This window comes from Salminus brasiliensis, chromosome 9 (assembly GCF_030463535.1).
Source record: "Salminus brasiliensis chromosome 9, fSalBra1.hap2, whole genome shotgun sequence".
NCBI lineage: Eukaryota > Metazoa > Chordata > Actinopteri > Characiformes > Bryconidae > Salminus > Salminus brasiliensis.
This window is the reverse complement of record NC_132886.1, coordinates 19,028,219-19,046,740: the sequence shown is the minus strand read 5'-3', so window position 1 is coordinate 19,046,740 and position 18,522 is coordinate 19,028,219. Positions and strand designations below refer to the sequence as shown.

The 18,522-nt window shown below is 42.9% G+C and overlaps 1 protein-coding gene across 1 annotated transcript in view; it reads right to left on the bottom strand.

Moving 5' to 3' along the window:
• Window positions 1-1,367: 1,367 nt before the first annotated feature.
• Window positions 1,368-18,522, bottom strand: part of exoc6b (exocyst complex component 6B) — a 100,991-nt gene continuing 83,836 nt past the window's right edge. The window contains exons 21-22 of the mRNA XM_072687693.1: window positions 8,780-8,892; window positions 1,368-3,136 (exon numbers count right to left, since the gene is read on the bottom strand). Coding sequence (XP_072543794.1) covers window positions 3,010-3,136; window positions 8,780-8,892 — 240 coding nt within the window. The 3' untranslated portion in view covers window positions 1,368-3,009. The remainder of the gene's footprint in view (window positions 3,137-8,779; window positions 8,893-18,522) is intronic.

Here is an 18,522-nt window from a genome sequence, read left to right as displayed (position 1 = left end):
AGCTGGCACTGCTCGGTCACTGATCTCTCACAAAAAGGACGTTGCGCTCAAGTGAGCCCCAAAAGAATTGTTTTGCCCAAGCCACTCAAAGCATGCAGCGCTCCACCACCCTGGTGGGCCACACTATCGCGTCTGCACAAGAGGACAAGTGTGAGAGAGAGCAGGGTGTGTTTGTGTTGTTGCAGTTCAGTGATGCTCTTCATATACGCGCACACACACACACACACACACACACACACACACACACACACACACACACACACACACACACACACACACCAGGGGGCATGCAACACTGCATGTTGAATCAGGAAACTATCTTGAATATGGGTACAACTAAGCAAATGCCAAACCCAAAGCGGAAACGGGAGCAGAGTGGTGGGGAGGCCATTCTCAAGTTCAGCAGGCCATTCTGTGGAAGTGGCCCAAGTTCATCTCCCTTCACTGATTTCCAACAGCCTCATCGACTTTACCATCATCCCTTCTTCATCAGATCATCTGTGGGTGGTCCACACTCTTTGTCATGAGACCCAGTCGCAAGGAAGCCATGGATTCAGAGCTGGCCAAGCACATTAAGAAGCATTTCCAAACAGCGTGACTTATTAGAAACTCCCACTGGAAAAAAGGTATTGATGTCAGAAATGAGGACAAAGTGGATCTGATCTCACACCAGAATGTTCCAATCAATATCTTTGTTGTGAGCAAATCCTCACAACAATGTTCCAATATCCAGTGTAAAAGGATATTCTGTTTTAAGACCCTCGATTTAGAAAGATACATAAATATGGACATTTGTTGGACAAACAGGGTACTTTGATGGTGAACCACAACCATTCAAGGAAGGCCTTGAGTTTGTGCCATATGAACTATCAGCCATCAGCCATAACATCAAACCCACCAGCCTAATATTGAGAGACCTCTGCGTGCAGCCTGACCAGTTCTGACTTTGTTGAGTCACAGACTTTTTCAGCAGTTATTGTCTTTTGTGGGCTCAGACTAGATCGGCTAGCATTGGTGGTCCACAGCTTGTCACCTGTTAATTGGCTTTTCTTTCTTGGATCACTTTTAGTAGATACTAACCACTACATATCGAGAACACCCGCCTATTGTTTTGAAGATTCTCTGTCTAGGTCATCTAGTCTTCAAAACGTGTCCCTTGGTAAAGTGGCTCAGATCCTTGTCCATCTTTTCTGCATCAAACACATCAATGTTATGTAAAATAACCAGGTACAGCACGAGCAGAGCCTGCATATCGCATTTTAGTTCCATGGAAATGATTTTAGCTACCAGAAGACCTTGGGAGTTCCTCACTGTTGCAGTTGGATACATGAGAAAACTACAAAATAAGTCTTTACTCAAAGCTGTGGTTTTGTTTATTGTGTATTTATTGGCATTTATCTTAGACTCTATTAGTATTGTAAGGTCATTCATTAGTGGTTTAACATTACAGTCTGTACAGTGCAGCTGTCTCCATTAACAACAAAATGAATAAAGTGTTTCTATACACACACACACACACACACACACACACACACACACACACACACACACACACACACACACACACACAATCTACAAGAGCAGCATGGTCAAATGTACACTGCCACAGTCACTGCCTTGTCACTCTCACTCTTTTAGGCACACTCGCATATTTTCACGGCTTGGTCACAAACCAAGTCCAGGTGCAGTGCAGAAAACACTACAATCAATAATTCCTGACAGAACAAAAACAAACAAACAAACAAAAAACAATCAAGGCACAAAAAAGCACAACCAGCATACAGTGAACATGCCCATTCACTCTTCATTTAAACACCACAACTGTCTCTTAAGATACGAGAGAACAGTGCAATACTCCCTTTAAGTTTGGATTATTATCACATCCCTTTATAAAGGTTCCACAGCCCTCAGTCTTGGACAATACATACTTTCCTAAACAAAAATTTTCCAATTATTTCCCTCTTTGAAAAACAAATGTAATATTGCACCCATGGACAAAAACACTGGGGAGGAAAATCCCGTCATTCAAATACAGTCGTTTCACACAAACCATTTTCAAGGTGTGTATTGACCACTAGAAGTTGCGTAAACATACATATGCACACAGGTGAACTGGAAGACCGCAAGAGAGCCATCTGCCTTCCCTTGGCAAAAAGAATGCCAGCTGCTGAGTCCTTGTGGATGGCTAAGGTTAAGGCAATAACTACTGATTTGCATAATTTCTGCCCCATTTCATGGTCATTATACATCTCTGGTTCCTCTAAAAGTACAATAGTGACTAGCACATGTTCCAGCTTGGCATAATTGTGCAGTGGGTTAAGACTACAAGAACTAGGACGCACTAAACAAGTGATCAGTCTAGTTGTCTGTATTAAGGACAGTCCAAAATAGACAGATATTGGTAAATGTGCAATATAGGTACACATAGGTAAAGAATGAAGGTGTTTCAAATGATTCTTTGAGGGATACCACAGAAGAATCAGTTATGGTTTCATAAAGAATCATGTTTGTACAATATGTGAAGGTTTCATAGACCTCCAAAAGGTTTTCTCACATCTCCATAAAGAAACATGGAGTGTAGGTACAGAAAACTGAGAAGCAAGGTCTTACTGACAAATAAAAATAACAAAGGCAAGCAAAAGCCTTGCTAAGGTGAACCCTCTATAGTGTGCTTAGACAGTTATATAGGAAGACATGTGATACTAAGGGCACAAAGTCCAATCAATCAAGAAGGCATTAAAGGCCTGGGCACAAGATGGCAAAATAGTCAGGGTATATTTGGGACACCTTGGGGTGAGGCACGTACTAGACTCATGGCACCCATGTGTATATTAGTGCAAGTCTCTTTTTTGTTGCTGTTGTTGTTGTATCTTTTAATAGTTGAGCTGAGAAGATCCCCCTCCACCAATAAGGACAGGTCAAATGTGGTCTACATGCTCTACCAGAAGAGTTGACCAGTTAAGGAAGACACAGAGGAGGGGTCAAGCTGAAGCAGAACAGCCAGTGGACTCAGGATTGGTGGGTAGCGATGAGATTCCTCAGCTGCTTGACGACGGTGTCTATGAGCTTCTGTTTGTCGCGTTCGTTCTTTCGGAATTGAGCAAACATGTTGTTTTTCCGACTAGTGTCCTTCATCCTAAAGAAGAGGAAGAGGATGTTAGTAAACAGATGACAAACAATAAGCTAGAAACTCTCATACTAAAAGACAGCACATCTTTCTGCACAGTTCATACAGTAAAAATCATGATGCACTGTTTAGGAACAAAACCCTGCAGCCTTACTTTGCGAATAAGATTGGACTCTCCTGTTTGAATGTATACATGTTTGGCCATTTGTACAATGTGCATATATGTGAACGGGCAAACTGCACCAAACACACAGAACATGCACAACCACACAGCATCATGCGCATGCTGCCATGAACTTATCGCACAGAAAGCACACACTCACATTTATAAACTGTATAGATACACTAGACAAAGCAATAGATATGCTGTAGTAATAAATGTAGAGGTACAAAAGCCTCATGCAAATATAATTCATGAGAGCAATTACATACAAGTTTGCAAGTTTGGGAACGCCTGACAAAAAAAAAAACATTTTATTATTAATAGTTAGAGTGAGTAGAATATAAATTGATCTCCAAAAGGCATAACAGTAAGGATGAATGTTTCATTTATCAAAACATTTTAGGCAAGATTAGTGAATTGTTAACATCTCAGACCTTAATTAGCTTGTCAGGGCTATGGCCTGTTCACAACCATCTTGTCCCAACAAAACAGCCATGGGCTCCTCCAAGTAGGTGCCTAGCACTCTGAACATTGCAATTGAGGACCACAGACCAGTAGAAGAACACAGGAAGATAAACCTTTTAAAGTGGGCATTTCTTTTTTGCATTACAAACTAAGGAAACAGCGGACAACAAGAAAGGTGACGGTTAAGGTTAGGCCTGAAGACCAAGACAATTTTGAAACAACTGCGAAAAGGACTGCTAGAAAGGCAAAAGACTATCAAACTCTGGAGTGGTGGTGCACTGTTCTACTGTACAGTCACTCAAGCACAAATATGACCTTCATCAAAGAGTGCTCAGAAGACCTTTCACGCGTCCTTCACACAAAACCTTTTGGAAACATGTCCAGTGGTTAAAATTTCCATTTTCATTTAGGGGAACTAGTTGATGCTCTTATTCAGGGAAACTTCCAGGATTATTCGTATTACAGTGGAGGGCCAATACAGAGTTAGAAGTCTTGCCCAAGGACTCTTATTAGTGTAGTGCAGCACAGTCACCCAAACCTGGAATGGAACCCCACATGGTGTGGTAGCTCACTGGCAAGTAAAGGTGTTATATAATATAAATAGAAATACAACTTTTAGATGTAATGATCAATGTTTGAACAAAAATGGATGCAGAATTTCAGAAAAAGAACATCTCTAAATGTAAAGCAAGGGGGTGGATCGGTCATGCTTTAGGCTTGTGTTGTAGCCAGTGGCACTGGGAACAATTCACTTATGGAGGGAAGAATGAATTCACTTAAATACTATATAAAAAATACTAAATACTGGAAGCAAACATCACACAGTCTGAGTGATTAAAAGAGGTTGGCTTCTACAGCAGGACAACAGTCCTAAACACACCTCCAAAATAAACAAGATAAAAGGTTTGCCATGACCCTTACAGTCCCTAGACCTAAACATCATCCAAAATCTGTAGACAGACCTCAAAAGAGCAATGCAAGGAAGATAGGCCAAGAATCTCATTGAATTGAAAAACAAAGAAATACTGAAAATACGAAATACTTCAATACAGAGGAGGGCCTACCAAACAACAGTCTAGCTAGGGTAGAAAAAAGGGTTGTGGGTTGCTAGTAACCCAACACATTAATTTGAAAGGTTTAACACAACAATAAGAGTGGGCTTATTAGACATTTTGATGGAACGTCTGTGCCAAGGTCCAGCCCTTTAATGTTTTCCACCTCTTTTTCAGAACCGGCTCTGAAAAAGTCAAAGCCTTAGGGGAGGAGGGGCTGCGGGTTACGCCAGGTTCTGTTCTAGTCTCATGCTGGGTGGCAGGCTGGTCACAGGGGCTGCATCCCCAAAAAGCCTTCAATGGACAGGAGCAGACTAGAGCTCCACAGGGGGACTGGTGATAGAAGGCGGACCACCAGCACAGGGTATCGCAAGCGGTTCCGCGTGGTGCTTCCACGCAGTGCTCCCGAAAGCACTTCCGCATGGTGATTCTGTTAAGCTCAAGGCATCCTGTGCCAGCTGCCCACACTAGTGGCTACCATGGAGATTACTGAGCCATTGCAGGACTCATGGTCTCATGGTGTGGCTCCAGGCAGTCAACTGGAACTACGGTTTCTACAAACTCAGTCAGAAGGAAGTTGGGAGCCCATGTAAAGAGCATGGCTTTAAAGATGATTCAGTAGGGCTGACTGTTGATGAAGAAACTGCTGCATCTCCAAAACAGCAACGTTTTGGGAAAAATGTAAAAAAAAATAAAATAAATAATAATCATAATAATCATAATAATAATAATCTAAAAACAAAATACACACACACACAAACATATATATATATATATATATATATATATATATATATATAAAAATCATTTGACCTTTCATAAATCAAAATAAAAAAAAATGTAAATAAAACATCCGTTTGTATCCCAACAATCTAATCTATTCAATTAAATTCATTACAAATTGCACATTTTTGGTAATTTCCACAACTACACATGCCTTATTTGAATACCTAGCTCAAACAATACCAACAAGATTTGGTTGGATATCTGAACGTTCTAATAACCACAGTTATCCCTATAATTTGTTTTACTAATTGATTAAAGATTTTAAAGTATACTGCATTCATATACAAATACTCCTCATGATCTCTGGTCTCGAACGGTCATGCCCAGTGTAGTTCAGTAGCCTTCAGTAACAGTGCTGAGTATCATAAACTCTTATCTCTTCTACCGAACAGCCATGTCCCTAATATTCACACACATCACTTATCTTTCTGCACTGCTGTGGCTTACTAGACAAGATAGCCATCACCACAGACATATAACAACGTATTTGTAGCCACAGAAATTGGCAGATGATTACAGACAGCCGACTTATCACTAAAGTGATAGCCATCACTTTCGCCTAGCACTGGATGTTTGCTTTTGTGTGTGTGTGTGTGTGTGTGTGTGTGTGTGTGTGAGAAAGTGTGTAGCCATGTGCATGTATGTGTTTTTCCACACAGGGATAAAGAGAAAGGAAACTAGATGCGTATCTGAGATTGTTAAAAGCAGTGCGAGAGTCGGCAGGTGGGTATGAATATCTGTTTCAAGTCTTAATGCAGTAAAGACTTTATAATCCTCACCTATCCATTCTTTAACCCTGACAGGTTCACAAGCACACATTCTCTGGTCTTCAACAGAGGAGACACTTGGTTTGGTGTGGTTTGTAAAGCTTGAGTAATACAGATCAATTTCACAGAGCCTCCAGGACAGAGAGGGTAAGGCTGGGGTAAGTGCAGCTCAAATGGGATCAGGCTGGACTGTTTGTGTGTGTGTGTGTGTGTGTGTGTGTGTGTGTGTGTGTGTGTGTGTGTGTGTGTGTGTGTGTGTGTGTGTGTGAGAGAGAGAGAGAGAGAGAGAGAGAGAGAGAGAGAGAGAGCATGTGTGTGCCGCAGGGAACAGAAACATGTGACCTTTCTCAAAGATAGGTGGTAAGACAGAGAAAAAGAGAGTGGACAGAAGTGATGACTACATGGTCTAGAATATAAGATACAGTAAAATTATAGTAAAGAAAGTACCCAATGAGACAATCTATAACCATGCAAAAACAAACAATTTCACTGAATGGCCATGCATACAAACACACTTCTAAAGTAGAGTGGAGTCTCTGTGTGCAGGGGAGAGTCAAATCTAGAGTCTTCAGGTGAGATTTTTAATTTAGTCTCATTATTTGCTGCAGGCACTGCGTTGTACTAAATTCCTGTATTAGCTGACCTACTCAGCCAGATTAGAAATTGCACTAGCTAGCATACACACTGTTAAAAATGAATACTAGCCAACAGTTTTATACAGCCGTTTTCTTTAAACACCATATTTGCTGTATACAGGGATTTATTCAGTCCATCAGATTCAAGATTTCTCTTTTGTAGCTATACTGGCACCACTGTGAGTTCCAAGAGCTTTTGCTCAGAGCCTCTGTATTTCATAAATCCAAACAGAACCAATCCCATCTCCTTATTCTTTACTGAATTAATGACTGCCATCCTGCCTTCCATCCGGACTCTGATGGAAGTTTAACAGTCCGGCTCTCCTGTTACCCATTACAGACCAAATAGCCACCCTCCAGCTACTGCTATCAGTCTTGGACTAGTTGCCCACCCTCCATTACTGACTCCAATAAGATTTACATGACTATTAACCTTCTTAACGCTTTTGTTATTATTATTACTACCATTAACCATCGCCATTTCTTTCATTACCATCACTAATATGACATCAGCACACCTAAGCATAATAACAGACCTATGTGGTGGAAAATTATTATTTTTTATCAATAATTTAGAATTATTTATTTATATACATTTAGAAGTAGTTTTGCCACTGTCACATTTGCTTGCTCACTGGGGCTTTAATTGATCTTTTTTCTTATAACTGGACATCATCTGTAAAAAGTGCTACACAAATAAGTTTTGATTGGTTAAACACTGACAGCAGCAAAACTGACAAGCATATGTAAAGCTGATAAAGGTTTTATGCATTTACCACATTACAGCTGTCCAAATGTTTCACAAGTCAAGTCAGTCAAGTCAAGTCACTAGGCAAGTTGCGAGTCAGTTAAGGTCAAGTCTTAAGCCTAACTGCTAGTCAGTTGAGGGCGAGTCATAAGTCTGACTGGAGCCACAAGCCATCTGAAAGTCAAAAAGTCAGTTGGGTCATGAAGAGTGAGCTTCGAGTCACGCCACGAGTAATGTTGCAAGCTGAGAGTCTGAGTTGTGAGTTAGTCACAACCTGAATTGAGAGTCAGTCAATGTGCAACAGTTTTCACACAAACACACACCATGCAGAAAGCAGAGTACTCACGCCCGAGAAATCCTGCTCATATGCAGAAGATTGAGTGATGAGAGCAAAGAAAATAGGGTGTAAGACAAATGGCAGAGTTCTAATATGGAGGAGATGAAGCTGAAAAAACATGTTTGCAAGCAGTAAATGGGGAAGGCAGTGAATTCATGTGAACTTATGTCTACCTTACAGGTGAACTCTGAAGCCCATCTATAACTTCCCAGTCACCCTGTATACCATCAATCAATGGAAAATGACCATTATCAAACCATCACTAGTAGTAAACTACAATATCAGTTCACTTCTAGTATTGAGTGAACTAAATACTGTAGAGACACTGATATTGTAGTGGTACAGAAGCCTTGTAGACCAGTGCAGTCCGTTTCATTAATCAACGGTGTAGTGCTGAGCTGTGGTCCTGTCCGGTCCATCTACAACCTGATTCAATGAATGATCTGAATATTACAGCCAGATGTGGAAGGTAAAACTCAACTCTCCAGGGCAGTAGATCACTAGATCCATTGACCAGGTGACCTTTGGAGTAAAGGGTAGTAAAAGGTCTACTGTTACTAAATGTAAACCTACAAAGTGTGTTTATACAGTAGGTGTATCTCCTAAAATGGCCAGTGAGGGTGAAAAGAAGTAGTGTGTTCCTAATAAACTGGCAAGTCATTGTGTGTGACTTGAGCAGAATGGCTGTGTGCAACTCACTTCTCCAGAAGGGCTAGAGCAGTATGTGGATTGACCCTCAGGTATTTGCAGGTAGGACGTCCATAATCAGCAAGATAAGTAGACCAGTCCCACTGAGTAAACAGATCCAACAGCTAGAGAAAGAGAGAAAAAAAAAATACAAGATGAGAGACAATCATTAAAAGTTCATCATAGCAGTTCAAGTTGAGTGTGACACCATCAATCCCACCCCTTTATTGAGGCTTGTCAGCTCGGTTTACTTTCTCCAATGTTACATAAGAGAGCAGGGCCTCTGGGGAGGCACAGGGGAGAGAACATGACAAAGCAGAGGATTAGAGGAGAATGGAGGTAGGTTAAGAGAGAACAGTCATTTACACACTTTCACTTTGCATGGCGGGATGTTTTGGTTTGCCTCTGACCCGGTAATGACCCGTGATTGACCCGAACAGCTACTGGCCCACTAAGATCCTTTTGAAACCTGCAACCTTCAGCACAGTACCCCTCAAGCCAGCACATTTACACAAACGCTGACCGAGACAGTGATTCAGCACGGATATCAGAGGTATGTACAGTGTCAGTCCAAAAATGTGGACACACCTGACCTGAATGCATGCTGACCTGAAGTCCATCCTCTTCTGAATCAAGACCAAACAAAAGCTTGTATCCCCAAAGCGGCAACTTTACAGTAGAAGCAAAAAACCTTCTTAACTTTCAATGGAAATCAATGCAAATCAATTGTATTCCAAGTAATTCTGGAACATTTCATCATCCTTTAGCCCATTTATCATGAAACTGTGACAGAATGGAAAGAACAGCTGCCAGATTCACAATATGTCAAAAAGTGGAAAAACCTGCAAACCTGAACATGCAAGCGACGATATGCTTGTTTACATAAGTATGTTTATCAAGGATATGAGAGAAATGCAGGAGCAGGAATCGCTCTCTCCCTCTCAGATCGAGCGCACAGAGTATGAAGGAAGCAACCTCCTCGCTCTCACGACCTCGAGCACACAGACATGAAAACACACACATGACACAGTGCTGTGGCGCGGCAGCAGATAAGGACCAGAGTGTGATAAGTGAGATTTGCATGCGTATCACTTTCAGATTTCTTTCTTCTGCCTGCTCCTGCAGGCACACGCTGCGCATCCCGACCGCCAGAAGGTAACAACAAAATGCGAGGAGGAAGAGAGGAAGGGGGCCAGGCAGTGCCGCCGTCATCCGTAACCCTGCATATACACACATACACACTCGCGCACACATTCCATACGGTGCTGGCTGGTTCGTCACACGCATTCATGACCCAGGTTTCACCTCTCTGCTCTGCTTCTCTCCGCTCCGCCTTCACCTCCCCATGAACTTCCATTCGTCCTCTCTCGCACAGTCTCTCTCTCTAACCTCGCGGTGACCCCGTGGCGGTGTTATCGGCCCCACTCTTCTCTTTGGCTGAACAAACACTGGGTTAGGCTGAAGAGGGGGGGGGGGGGCAGGCACTGGATTATCACTTCCTCTCATTCTTCCAAAAGAAAGAATGATGGGGAGAAAGAGAAAGAGAGAGAGCGAGAGAGAGAGAGGGAAAAAAAAAAAGCATGACGCTGCACACTGAAGTGTTGACCTTGTTTTCCTTGTGCCCCCGTTCTCACCCCGAAACGCGCACACTCCCACCCCCACTCTCGCTTTCAGTGAACCCAGCATTTGGATAAGGGCTCCTAATGGTTATTCCGACTGCTGTATTTATTTGTTTGGACGCCAAGTGAATTACTATTCTCGCTAATAGTCTTCGGGGAGGACGGTGAATTGACCCTCTGTTTTTATTTTCCCAGTCTTTTGCTTGGTGGAGCTTTGAAAACAAGGTTTGATTTGCAGCTCAACTGGTGCTATAAATCAAGGTTCACTTTCTGGGAACAACAACAACAAAACAACAACAACATTAAAAAGCCTTACGTAAAAACTACATAGCTACTGAGCACAGTTCATAAATAATTGATCAATAACAGAACTTTATTCAATATGACCTGATGAGGTCATTGAGGGTAAGTGCAGCTGCGTTCTTCAACCTTCTTCCGAGAGCTTTGACTGCAGTCTCTTCCTCCATAGCAAAACAGACCAACAAATTCCTCCCTCTCTTCAATCTAAACACACCGTGTCGAGTTTTGTATGGTACTGTACAGTGTCTTTATCCTCTGATGGAAAAGTCCACATCCTGAACTACTCTCTCATTTTCTTCTGACTGTCTCTCCATCCATTGCTTTGATCTCCTTCAAGATCTCCATAAGTCCATTAATTCTGCATTGACCTCTGCCTGTATCACTATGTCCCTCTCTCTTTCTCACCTCTGGCTGGCCCCTGGCTCTCTGTATTGTTTGGTGCATTCTCTGGCATTGAGCCGGCAGTCCCGTGGGCCTTCGCAGGCCAAGCTCAGCTGAGCGTAAGCCTGAACAATGATAACAATGATAATAACCGCCGGGGAATAGAGAGATCGGCTTATTCGAGCAAACAATAACAACCCACCACCCGACATAACCCCTATGACAGAGCTAGGAAGGGGAGAGAGCGAGAGCGAGAGAGAGAAAGAGAGAGAGACAGGGGGTTTGACCCAGAGAAAAGAGTAGTTCAGATAGTGTATCAGCACTATAAGCAGGTGTTTTAAAGTCCAGGTGTGCTGGGCATGCTGAAAACTCCACTGAAATACTTCAAATCCTGTTTTAAAAAATAAATAAATAAATAAAACGTGCTTTAAAACACATGATAATATGCAGCACAGAACCATAAATCTGAACGATGACACAAATCCAATCCAGATACTTCAGACAGAATACCTCTATTGTGTACAGTAATCGAGCATGAGGTACCAATAGTTCCAGTTAAAATGATCCAGAACTCCCTTAAGTGTTTAGAACAGGAATAACAGGAGAACAACAGTAGCAAGGGAGAGAAACAGATGAGAAAGTGCAACAGCAAAAGCCAGGCCTGATATCCACTCATGCCTTCCACCGATATCTCTACTTCAGAGGTTTAATCAAAGCTGAGATAACACAGCTCTAGACAAGAGTCTTTCAAAAATGTCTTGAACACATGGCCTCAAAAGCCTCAAAATTAGACCACTGGACCTCCAGCATTTTCATAGAATCGCATGGAAGAATTTGTGCATTTGTAAAACACTTGGGTTCATGTGCCTTTACTTCGACAGAAAAGATTACCTTTCATGGTGTTGGTCAAGCCGACCATGAAAGCAGGGATGTCACAATTGTTGTCAGTTTAAACACTTAAGAACTGACGCCATCTGAACTTTAACAAACCTGTCACTGTGTCATTCAGCAAGTCTCAACTCCAAAGCTTTTCCTGGCACCTTGTTAACATCAACATTCTGGTCTACATACCAGTGCAGCTTAGGCCTGTTTCTGTGAGAAAGCTCAATTGATGTTTATGTGTAAGGCCAAAGGGGCAAGGTCTAATCTTATCAAAACAGTGACCTGTGAAAATAGTCACACATCTGAGAAACTGGAAGGAGCCAAGAAAGTGGACAGTGCTCTTTGTGCTAAGTGAAAGCACTTAGCACAACTATCTGTGTGTGTGTGGGCCATGCCAACACAAGGACAAGGTAAGAGGAGTGAGGAAAAGGCAGGAGGGGAGAAGGAAGAAGAGAGAAGCATCACTCAGCATGAAGGACCAGTAGGATGGAGATGATAAGCATTATCAGTCCTCAGAGTAGTAGTAACGTAGCTGGCCAGATTTCAGTTAAAACAGCGGCACCCCAAAAAGGTCAAAGGTTATCCGATAAGGTTATCTATTCTCAGACACAGTTCAAGCTCCTGTCTTCTGGTGGACGCTTCAAAACAACACTCAAACAAGGTAGAAAACAGCCTAGAGGTAGTATCACGGAGGGGTAATGCAGTCAGTCAACTGCCTTTATCCATAGTCAGAAATGCGTTCTTTGGCTCGTCTTCTGGATTGACACAGTCTTGAATGTCCCGAGTTATCTGTGCAGCGTACGACAAAACTCCTAAAGCACCTCCATACTTGAAAAGCAGAGTGAAAACTCCCTTATATTTATCCGCATGTGGATTTGTACAGAATTAACATAACCTATGGTTATTTTTACGGCTCATTTAACAGAGGGTAAAAGGTGTTGGAATCTTTATTGACACAGTCCATAAAAATGTGCATTCAGATGGAACCAAAATCTCTGAGAGACTTAATAATTACATTACCACATGTAAAACTAAGCCTGTCCGAATAGGGCTTAAGATGAAGATGATGATGATGATGGTGGTCATCATCATGGCAGTGAACAAAGACGACAATTCAGTTCTTCCCCATATTACATCGAAAAGCGAAAGCCATGACCTGATTAGAAGATTACGCATTGCAGAATGTTGCTTCCACTAAATCCAATAAATCTCACAAAACGATCCCACTGCAAAGGGCCCGTAGAGCCAAAAACTCTTCCTATGACATCATGAATACTTCTAAAGTATAATACGTGTTGACGCAAACCAAGCAAATTTCCTATGCACCCATGAAACCACACATACTCTTCACAAACCTCCACAGTTTTACCTTCTAGCACAGTGGCCAATCAAGCCGAGCTCAAAAACTGCAGTTAGCTGGCTGGAGTTAGTGCTCAGTGCCTCTGGGCTGAACCTCCGCCTGGGTCACTCTTGTGTTATCAGGCTTCCCTGCTCTGTTAGCAAGCTGCATCAGGAACGAGTGAAAACAGCCCTCTTCCTGGGGCCACTCCGTCTGAGGAGGTATAGCGTTAGTCTGGGGAAGGAGCGGCCCCAAACTCACCTTCCTGTGCTCTCCAGACAAGCATAAGTTATCAACAGGGCATGTGGTGGAACGGTCACTAAGACTACAGAGGCACCTATACATTGGGATAGACTGAAGCCCACAGGATACATTACACTGTCAATATAAATGTATTTAAGCAACAGATGCACCCACAAAGCTCCAAAATACAAGTAGACAAGAAAAGCAGGCATTCAGGAATACAATTACAAGACAGGAGCATAAGAATAGGTAATCTATCTGTAACAGAAGACGACTGGTCTTGAAATATGACAACACAGGTTCACCCAGTTAGACACGGGAGAACGTATAACGGTTTCAGGGTGACGAGGGAAAGGGATGCCCTTCAGTGTGGTTGCTGGGTATGTTTTGACACTTCTTTAGTGGGGTTTCAGACTGTAAATCATGGCTGTTTGACACACTGAGTATGAATTAGCCTGGGGAAGACGTGGCCTCCCTCTCACCTTCCTGTCTATTCAGACAAGGCAGAGTTATCGCTGGGGCAACAGTGTGACAGAGCGGTCAGAGCAAAGTGGCGGTCAAGAAGTTCCAAACTGAGACAGCCAGTACACCCAGCCATGGGAACAGTGTGAGAGACATCCTATTTCTCTAAAGTGGGTCATCAAGACTGAATCCGATATCTGTGAAAGCTGGACCTGGTAGTTCTGAAGAAAAAAAAAAAACCTAAGGAATACGTGCCTTAGTCACAGTAGCAACTGATCATCCCTAAACAGTAGCAGGTGTTTGCCCTCAGGTGTACCAACTTGGTCATAGGTGAACTGCCTTAGGTGTAAAGCTTTGGGTGAACCGTACTGCTGAACTGTACTGATCTTATTTGCCTAGGCACGTTCTGACCCAGGTTTTGAAGAATTGCTGGTAATTAATAAGTGTTTGACACAGGGGAGTATGAATTAACTTGGGGAAGACGTGGCCTCCCTCTCACCTTCCTGTCCATTCATAGAAGGCAGAGTTATCGCCAGGGCAACAGTGCGTTGGAACGGTCAGAGCCATGCAGTGGTCACGAGTGTCTCAACTTAGAGTAAAGAAGCAGAACAGCGAGGACAATAGACAAAGGGACATGCCAGTCAGGCAGCACAGGAAAGAAATGCTGAGGAGGTGCTGTAGGTGCTGGGTATATATTGTTTATGAGTCTTCTAATGCATAAATTACCATAGATTCTAATCATTTGGGGGACAATAAAGTGTAGACATTTATGGAAATTTCTACATACCTAATAGCAGGGATGACCACCATTATTATTAACCATTGACATGTTGGACTGCATGGACTGCAAGTGACAGAAGGTGTTATAGAGGTTAATTGGTCCGCAGTGGCGCTTCAATTGCTTTGTACCACTCGCCTGAGTCGCTGCTCCCCTCTGGCATTAACGGTCGATGGGGAACCAGTGTTCTGCCATTGGGAGGCAATCAATATGCGAGTAAGTCCATTCCCAGTACTTCTTCACTACGGTGGCTATAGAACATCCCACAAAGTTAGTGGTTTCCGAGACGCTACCACCCTTCACCTGCTATGCTATTATCATGCCCTTTTGGACATCAGTCAAATCACATCCTTTGCCCATAATAATCACTTTGCACGCTGCTAAATATTTCTATGTGTGCTCTATGTATACATAATTCAGCACACCAGTCATGAATGGTGGTGGCGGCATCTCAGAAACTGCTTCTTCGTGGGATGTTTTAGAGCCGCCATAGTGAAGGTGTACAGAGCGCCTTCCAATGGCATTTAACAGTGGTGCCCCATGGGCCACTGATGCCAGAGGGAAACAACAACTCTGCCAACAAGAGTGGTACAGAGCAACCAATGCACCACTCTGTACCAGTCAACCTGTATAATCAACACCCTCCGCCACCTCCGTTCCATGTTGTCTCATTAGCATCATCAGAGCCAATGGTGGTTATTCCCACTTTTAGGTAGGTGGTCATATTATTCTGATATGACCGTGTTCATGCACAGAATAAATCAGGCTGAAATCAATAAGCCTTTAATGAGTAATGATAAGTATTTTTAGAAAAATGTCAAAATGTTATCAGTAGGACCAATAATGCCCAAAATTAAAGGATGTGTTTGACAAAAATGAGACATTGACTGTATTTGACTGGACACTGACAGTGTCATTTAACATGTGCATGCAAATGTAGAGACAGCTATAACAGGTTGCTACAATAACGTAGCGCTACACTGCTTTATCAAAATAAAACACCAACCCTTTCAAAAGGACATCAATAAAAGATCTAATCAGATCATCTGAGCACTCTTTTATGTGGCAGTGCAGCACCGCCTCTGTGGACATGAACTCTGATAGCCCTTGCTGAGGGTCACAGAAAGGCTACTAACCAAATTCCACTTATTCACAGTCACCATAGCATGAAGATAAACAGATAAACAGATGCCAGAAAAAGAATGAGAGTATAAGAGAGCGAAAGAGAGCGCAAGAGAGAGAGAGAGCGAAAAAGAGAGACTCATTTCAGGCAATAAGGTCAAGCCAGGGCTTGTTGTCCCATTGGAATTCACCAAAAAACGATTTACAGTTCTAACTAGCAATGGAATTGGCATTTGTAAATGACCTACAACACATCAGGCTTTCCGGTAAGAAGGCAATGAGGGTTGAAATTGAGGTCATAAGGAGGCAAAACAGGTAAAACAATCTCTCCATCAGCCCTTAATCAGACACAGAGCACATTCTCATAAGGAAGGAGGAGGACAAGATGGAAAAAATTAAATGGAGAGAAATAGATATATTAATATATAATTATATAAAAAAAAATAAAAAAAATAATCAAATAAATAAATAAATAATAATAATAATAATAATAAAAAGGCTTAATAAGCCAAACAACAACAGTATTGGCAATCAGCAATAGATTCCATCCACTGCAATGATGACAAAGTTTATAATTTAAGTGTCCTATTGCTTTTGGGTGGGCAGAAGTCCCTCCCACCACACACACACACACACACACACACACACACACACACACACACACACACACACACACACACACACACACACACACACACACACACACACACACACACTTCTCAGGATTAGTCGTGGTTGCAAGTTATTTACTATAAAAAAAGGACAGCTTAATATAGCACAGTCTAATAGTCCATTAGCAGTAATTGGCCCGGCACAGAGCACATTAGCCACTTTATTATTTTTAGGGTTAGTCAATCAAGGGTAAGTAGCACTTTTCTTTTTGAAAGGGGGCAGAAGCTCTTGGTCCTCAAAAGATATTAGGCTATGGGTGTGTGACTGGATTATGGTAAAGAGCCCAGGGTCTCAAGTGTAGAAGAGGACTCGAGGATCTTGAGACACTGCACCAATGATATTTCATAACATTCCTGGTCAGTAGGGATGTCAGGAGGAAAAGCAGGAGGGAACAGATAGAGTAATAGGAGAGGGTAGCAGTAAGAAAATGAAGCCTGCGTTTCTCCTCTGTCCCCTTGTAACCCAGTCTCTACTGTCAGGGCACAATTTCCACATGCTGGGCTAAGCTGACTGGGAGCTGCAGTGTTAAAGAGTGAGCGAGCGAGAGGGGCTCAGACTCCAGATCCTGCCTGACTCCCTGACTGGACAGAAGCCAAGGTTACTTGGGGGTCAGCACTCGGTCTCCCTGTGTGTGAACGCTATACGTGAACGGGTATTACACACGCAGCTTGACTGCTGTACCACACAACATCCGAGAAAGAGAAGAGAGAGAGAGAGAGAGAGAGAGAGAGAGAGAGAGAGAGAGAGAGAGAGAGAGAGAGAGAGAGAGAGAGAGAGAGAGAGAGAGAGAGAGAGAGAGAGCGCGAGAGAGAGCAGAAGCACGAGAGAGCAAAAGAGAGCGAGAGAGAGAAGACAGATAGCGCGTCAGGCTTATCGTCCGCTGGCTCCGGGGAAACGCCGGCAGGGTCGGCCGGAGGCCACTACTCGACTGGCCCTCCCCCTCGCTCTTTCACTTACTCTCCCTCTCTCTTCGCTCCGGGACAGAAAGACAGGAGGACGGCTGGAGAAAGTGATTACACCTGGTCTGGTTCTGGCTGTTAAGTACAGGAAGGTCAGCCAGCGTGCGCTGGGGGCAGGATGAGTTCACCGCCCCACACATTGTCTTTCCCCATTACTGCCTCTTCCCTCTCTCCATCCCTTCCTCCTTCGCTGTGCCTTCTTTTCCGTGGATTTCCATCTCCTTCTCCTCCTGTTACCCTCCCTGTCCCTCCAGCTGAATCGATCACCTGCTCACTGGAAAGTCACTGGCACCAATAGGTCTTCCTTGTGCAGTAACTGAGTATACAGCGTAATACAAAAAAGTGAGAGCATAGCACATCCCAAGGTCTAAGTGCACGCTATGTGATCTTAGCCACGGTTTTCCTGTTGTCGACATTTTTTCGATCATATTGTCGAGCATGATTGAAGTTTCCATTGTGACTTTTTCCCTGTGAGGAAGGACCTGTTGTAACAGCAGAGCTAAGCAACAACCAGGGCTACAGTGAGATTCTCAGGAAGCCAGGTGGGAACAAAAACAACCATTTCTCCATATTATGGCAATGAGAAGAAATGTTACTTAAATGTTTAATTTCACCCTTTTCTCCCAGATCTCTCCACAATTACAGTGAGCAGCTCAGACTCTTGGGGATCAGATATGCTTTGGATGAAAGACCATGTAGTTGTGGGCCTTTGTGAGAGTTTGTACACCATTAGTGGAACAACACAGAACACAGAAATTAAGGTCCCTCATTCCGAGAACTATAAATGACCTTTCTTTTAACCCCCTGGAATCTTTGAATGCAATGGCGTGTCAAACTTGGTGTTACTTAAGGTTTCTATTAATATCTTTTCGATAATACATCATAGAAATGTGGCTCAACATTTCCTGAATCTGTAGAGCCCACCCTTTTCATTGCATATCACTGCCATGTGACCATGTGTGACTCACATCCGGAGTTACAAGGCTATAAAGACAGGT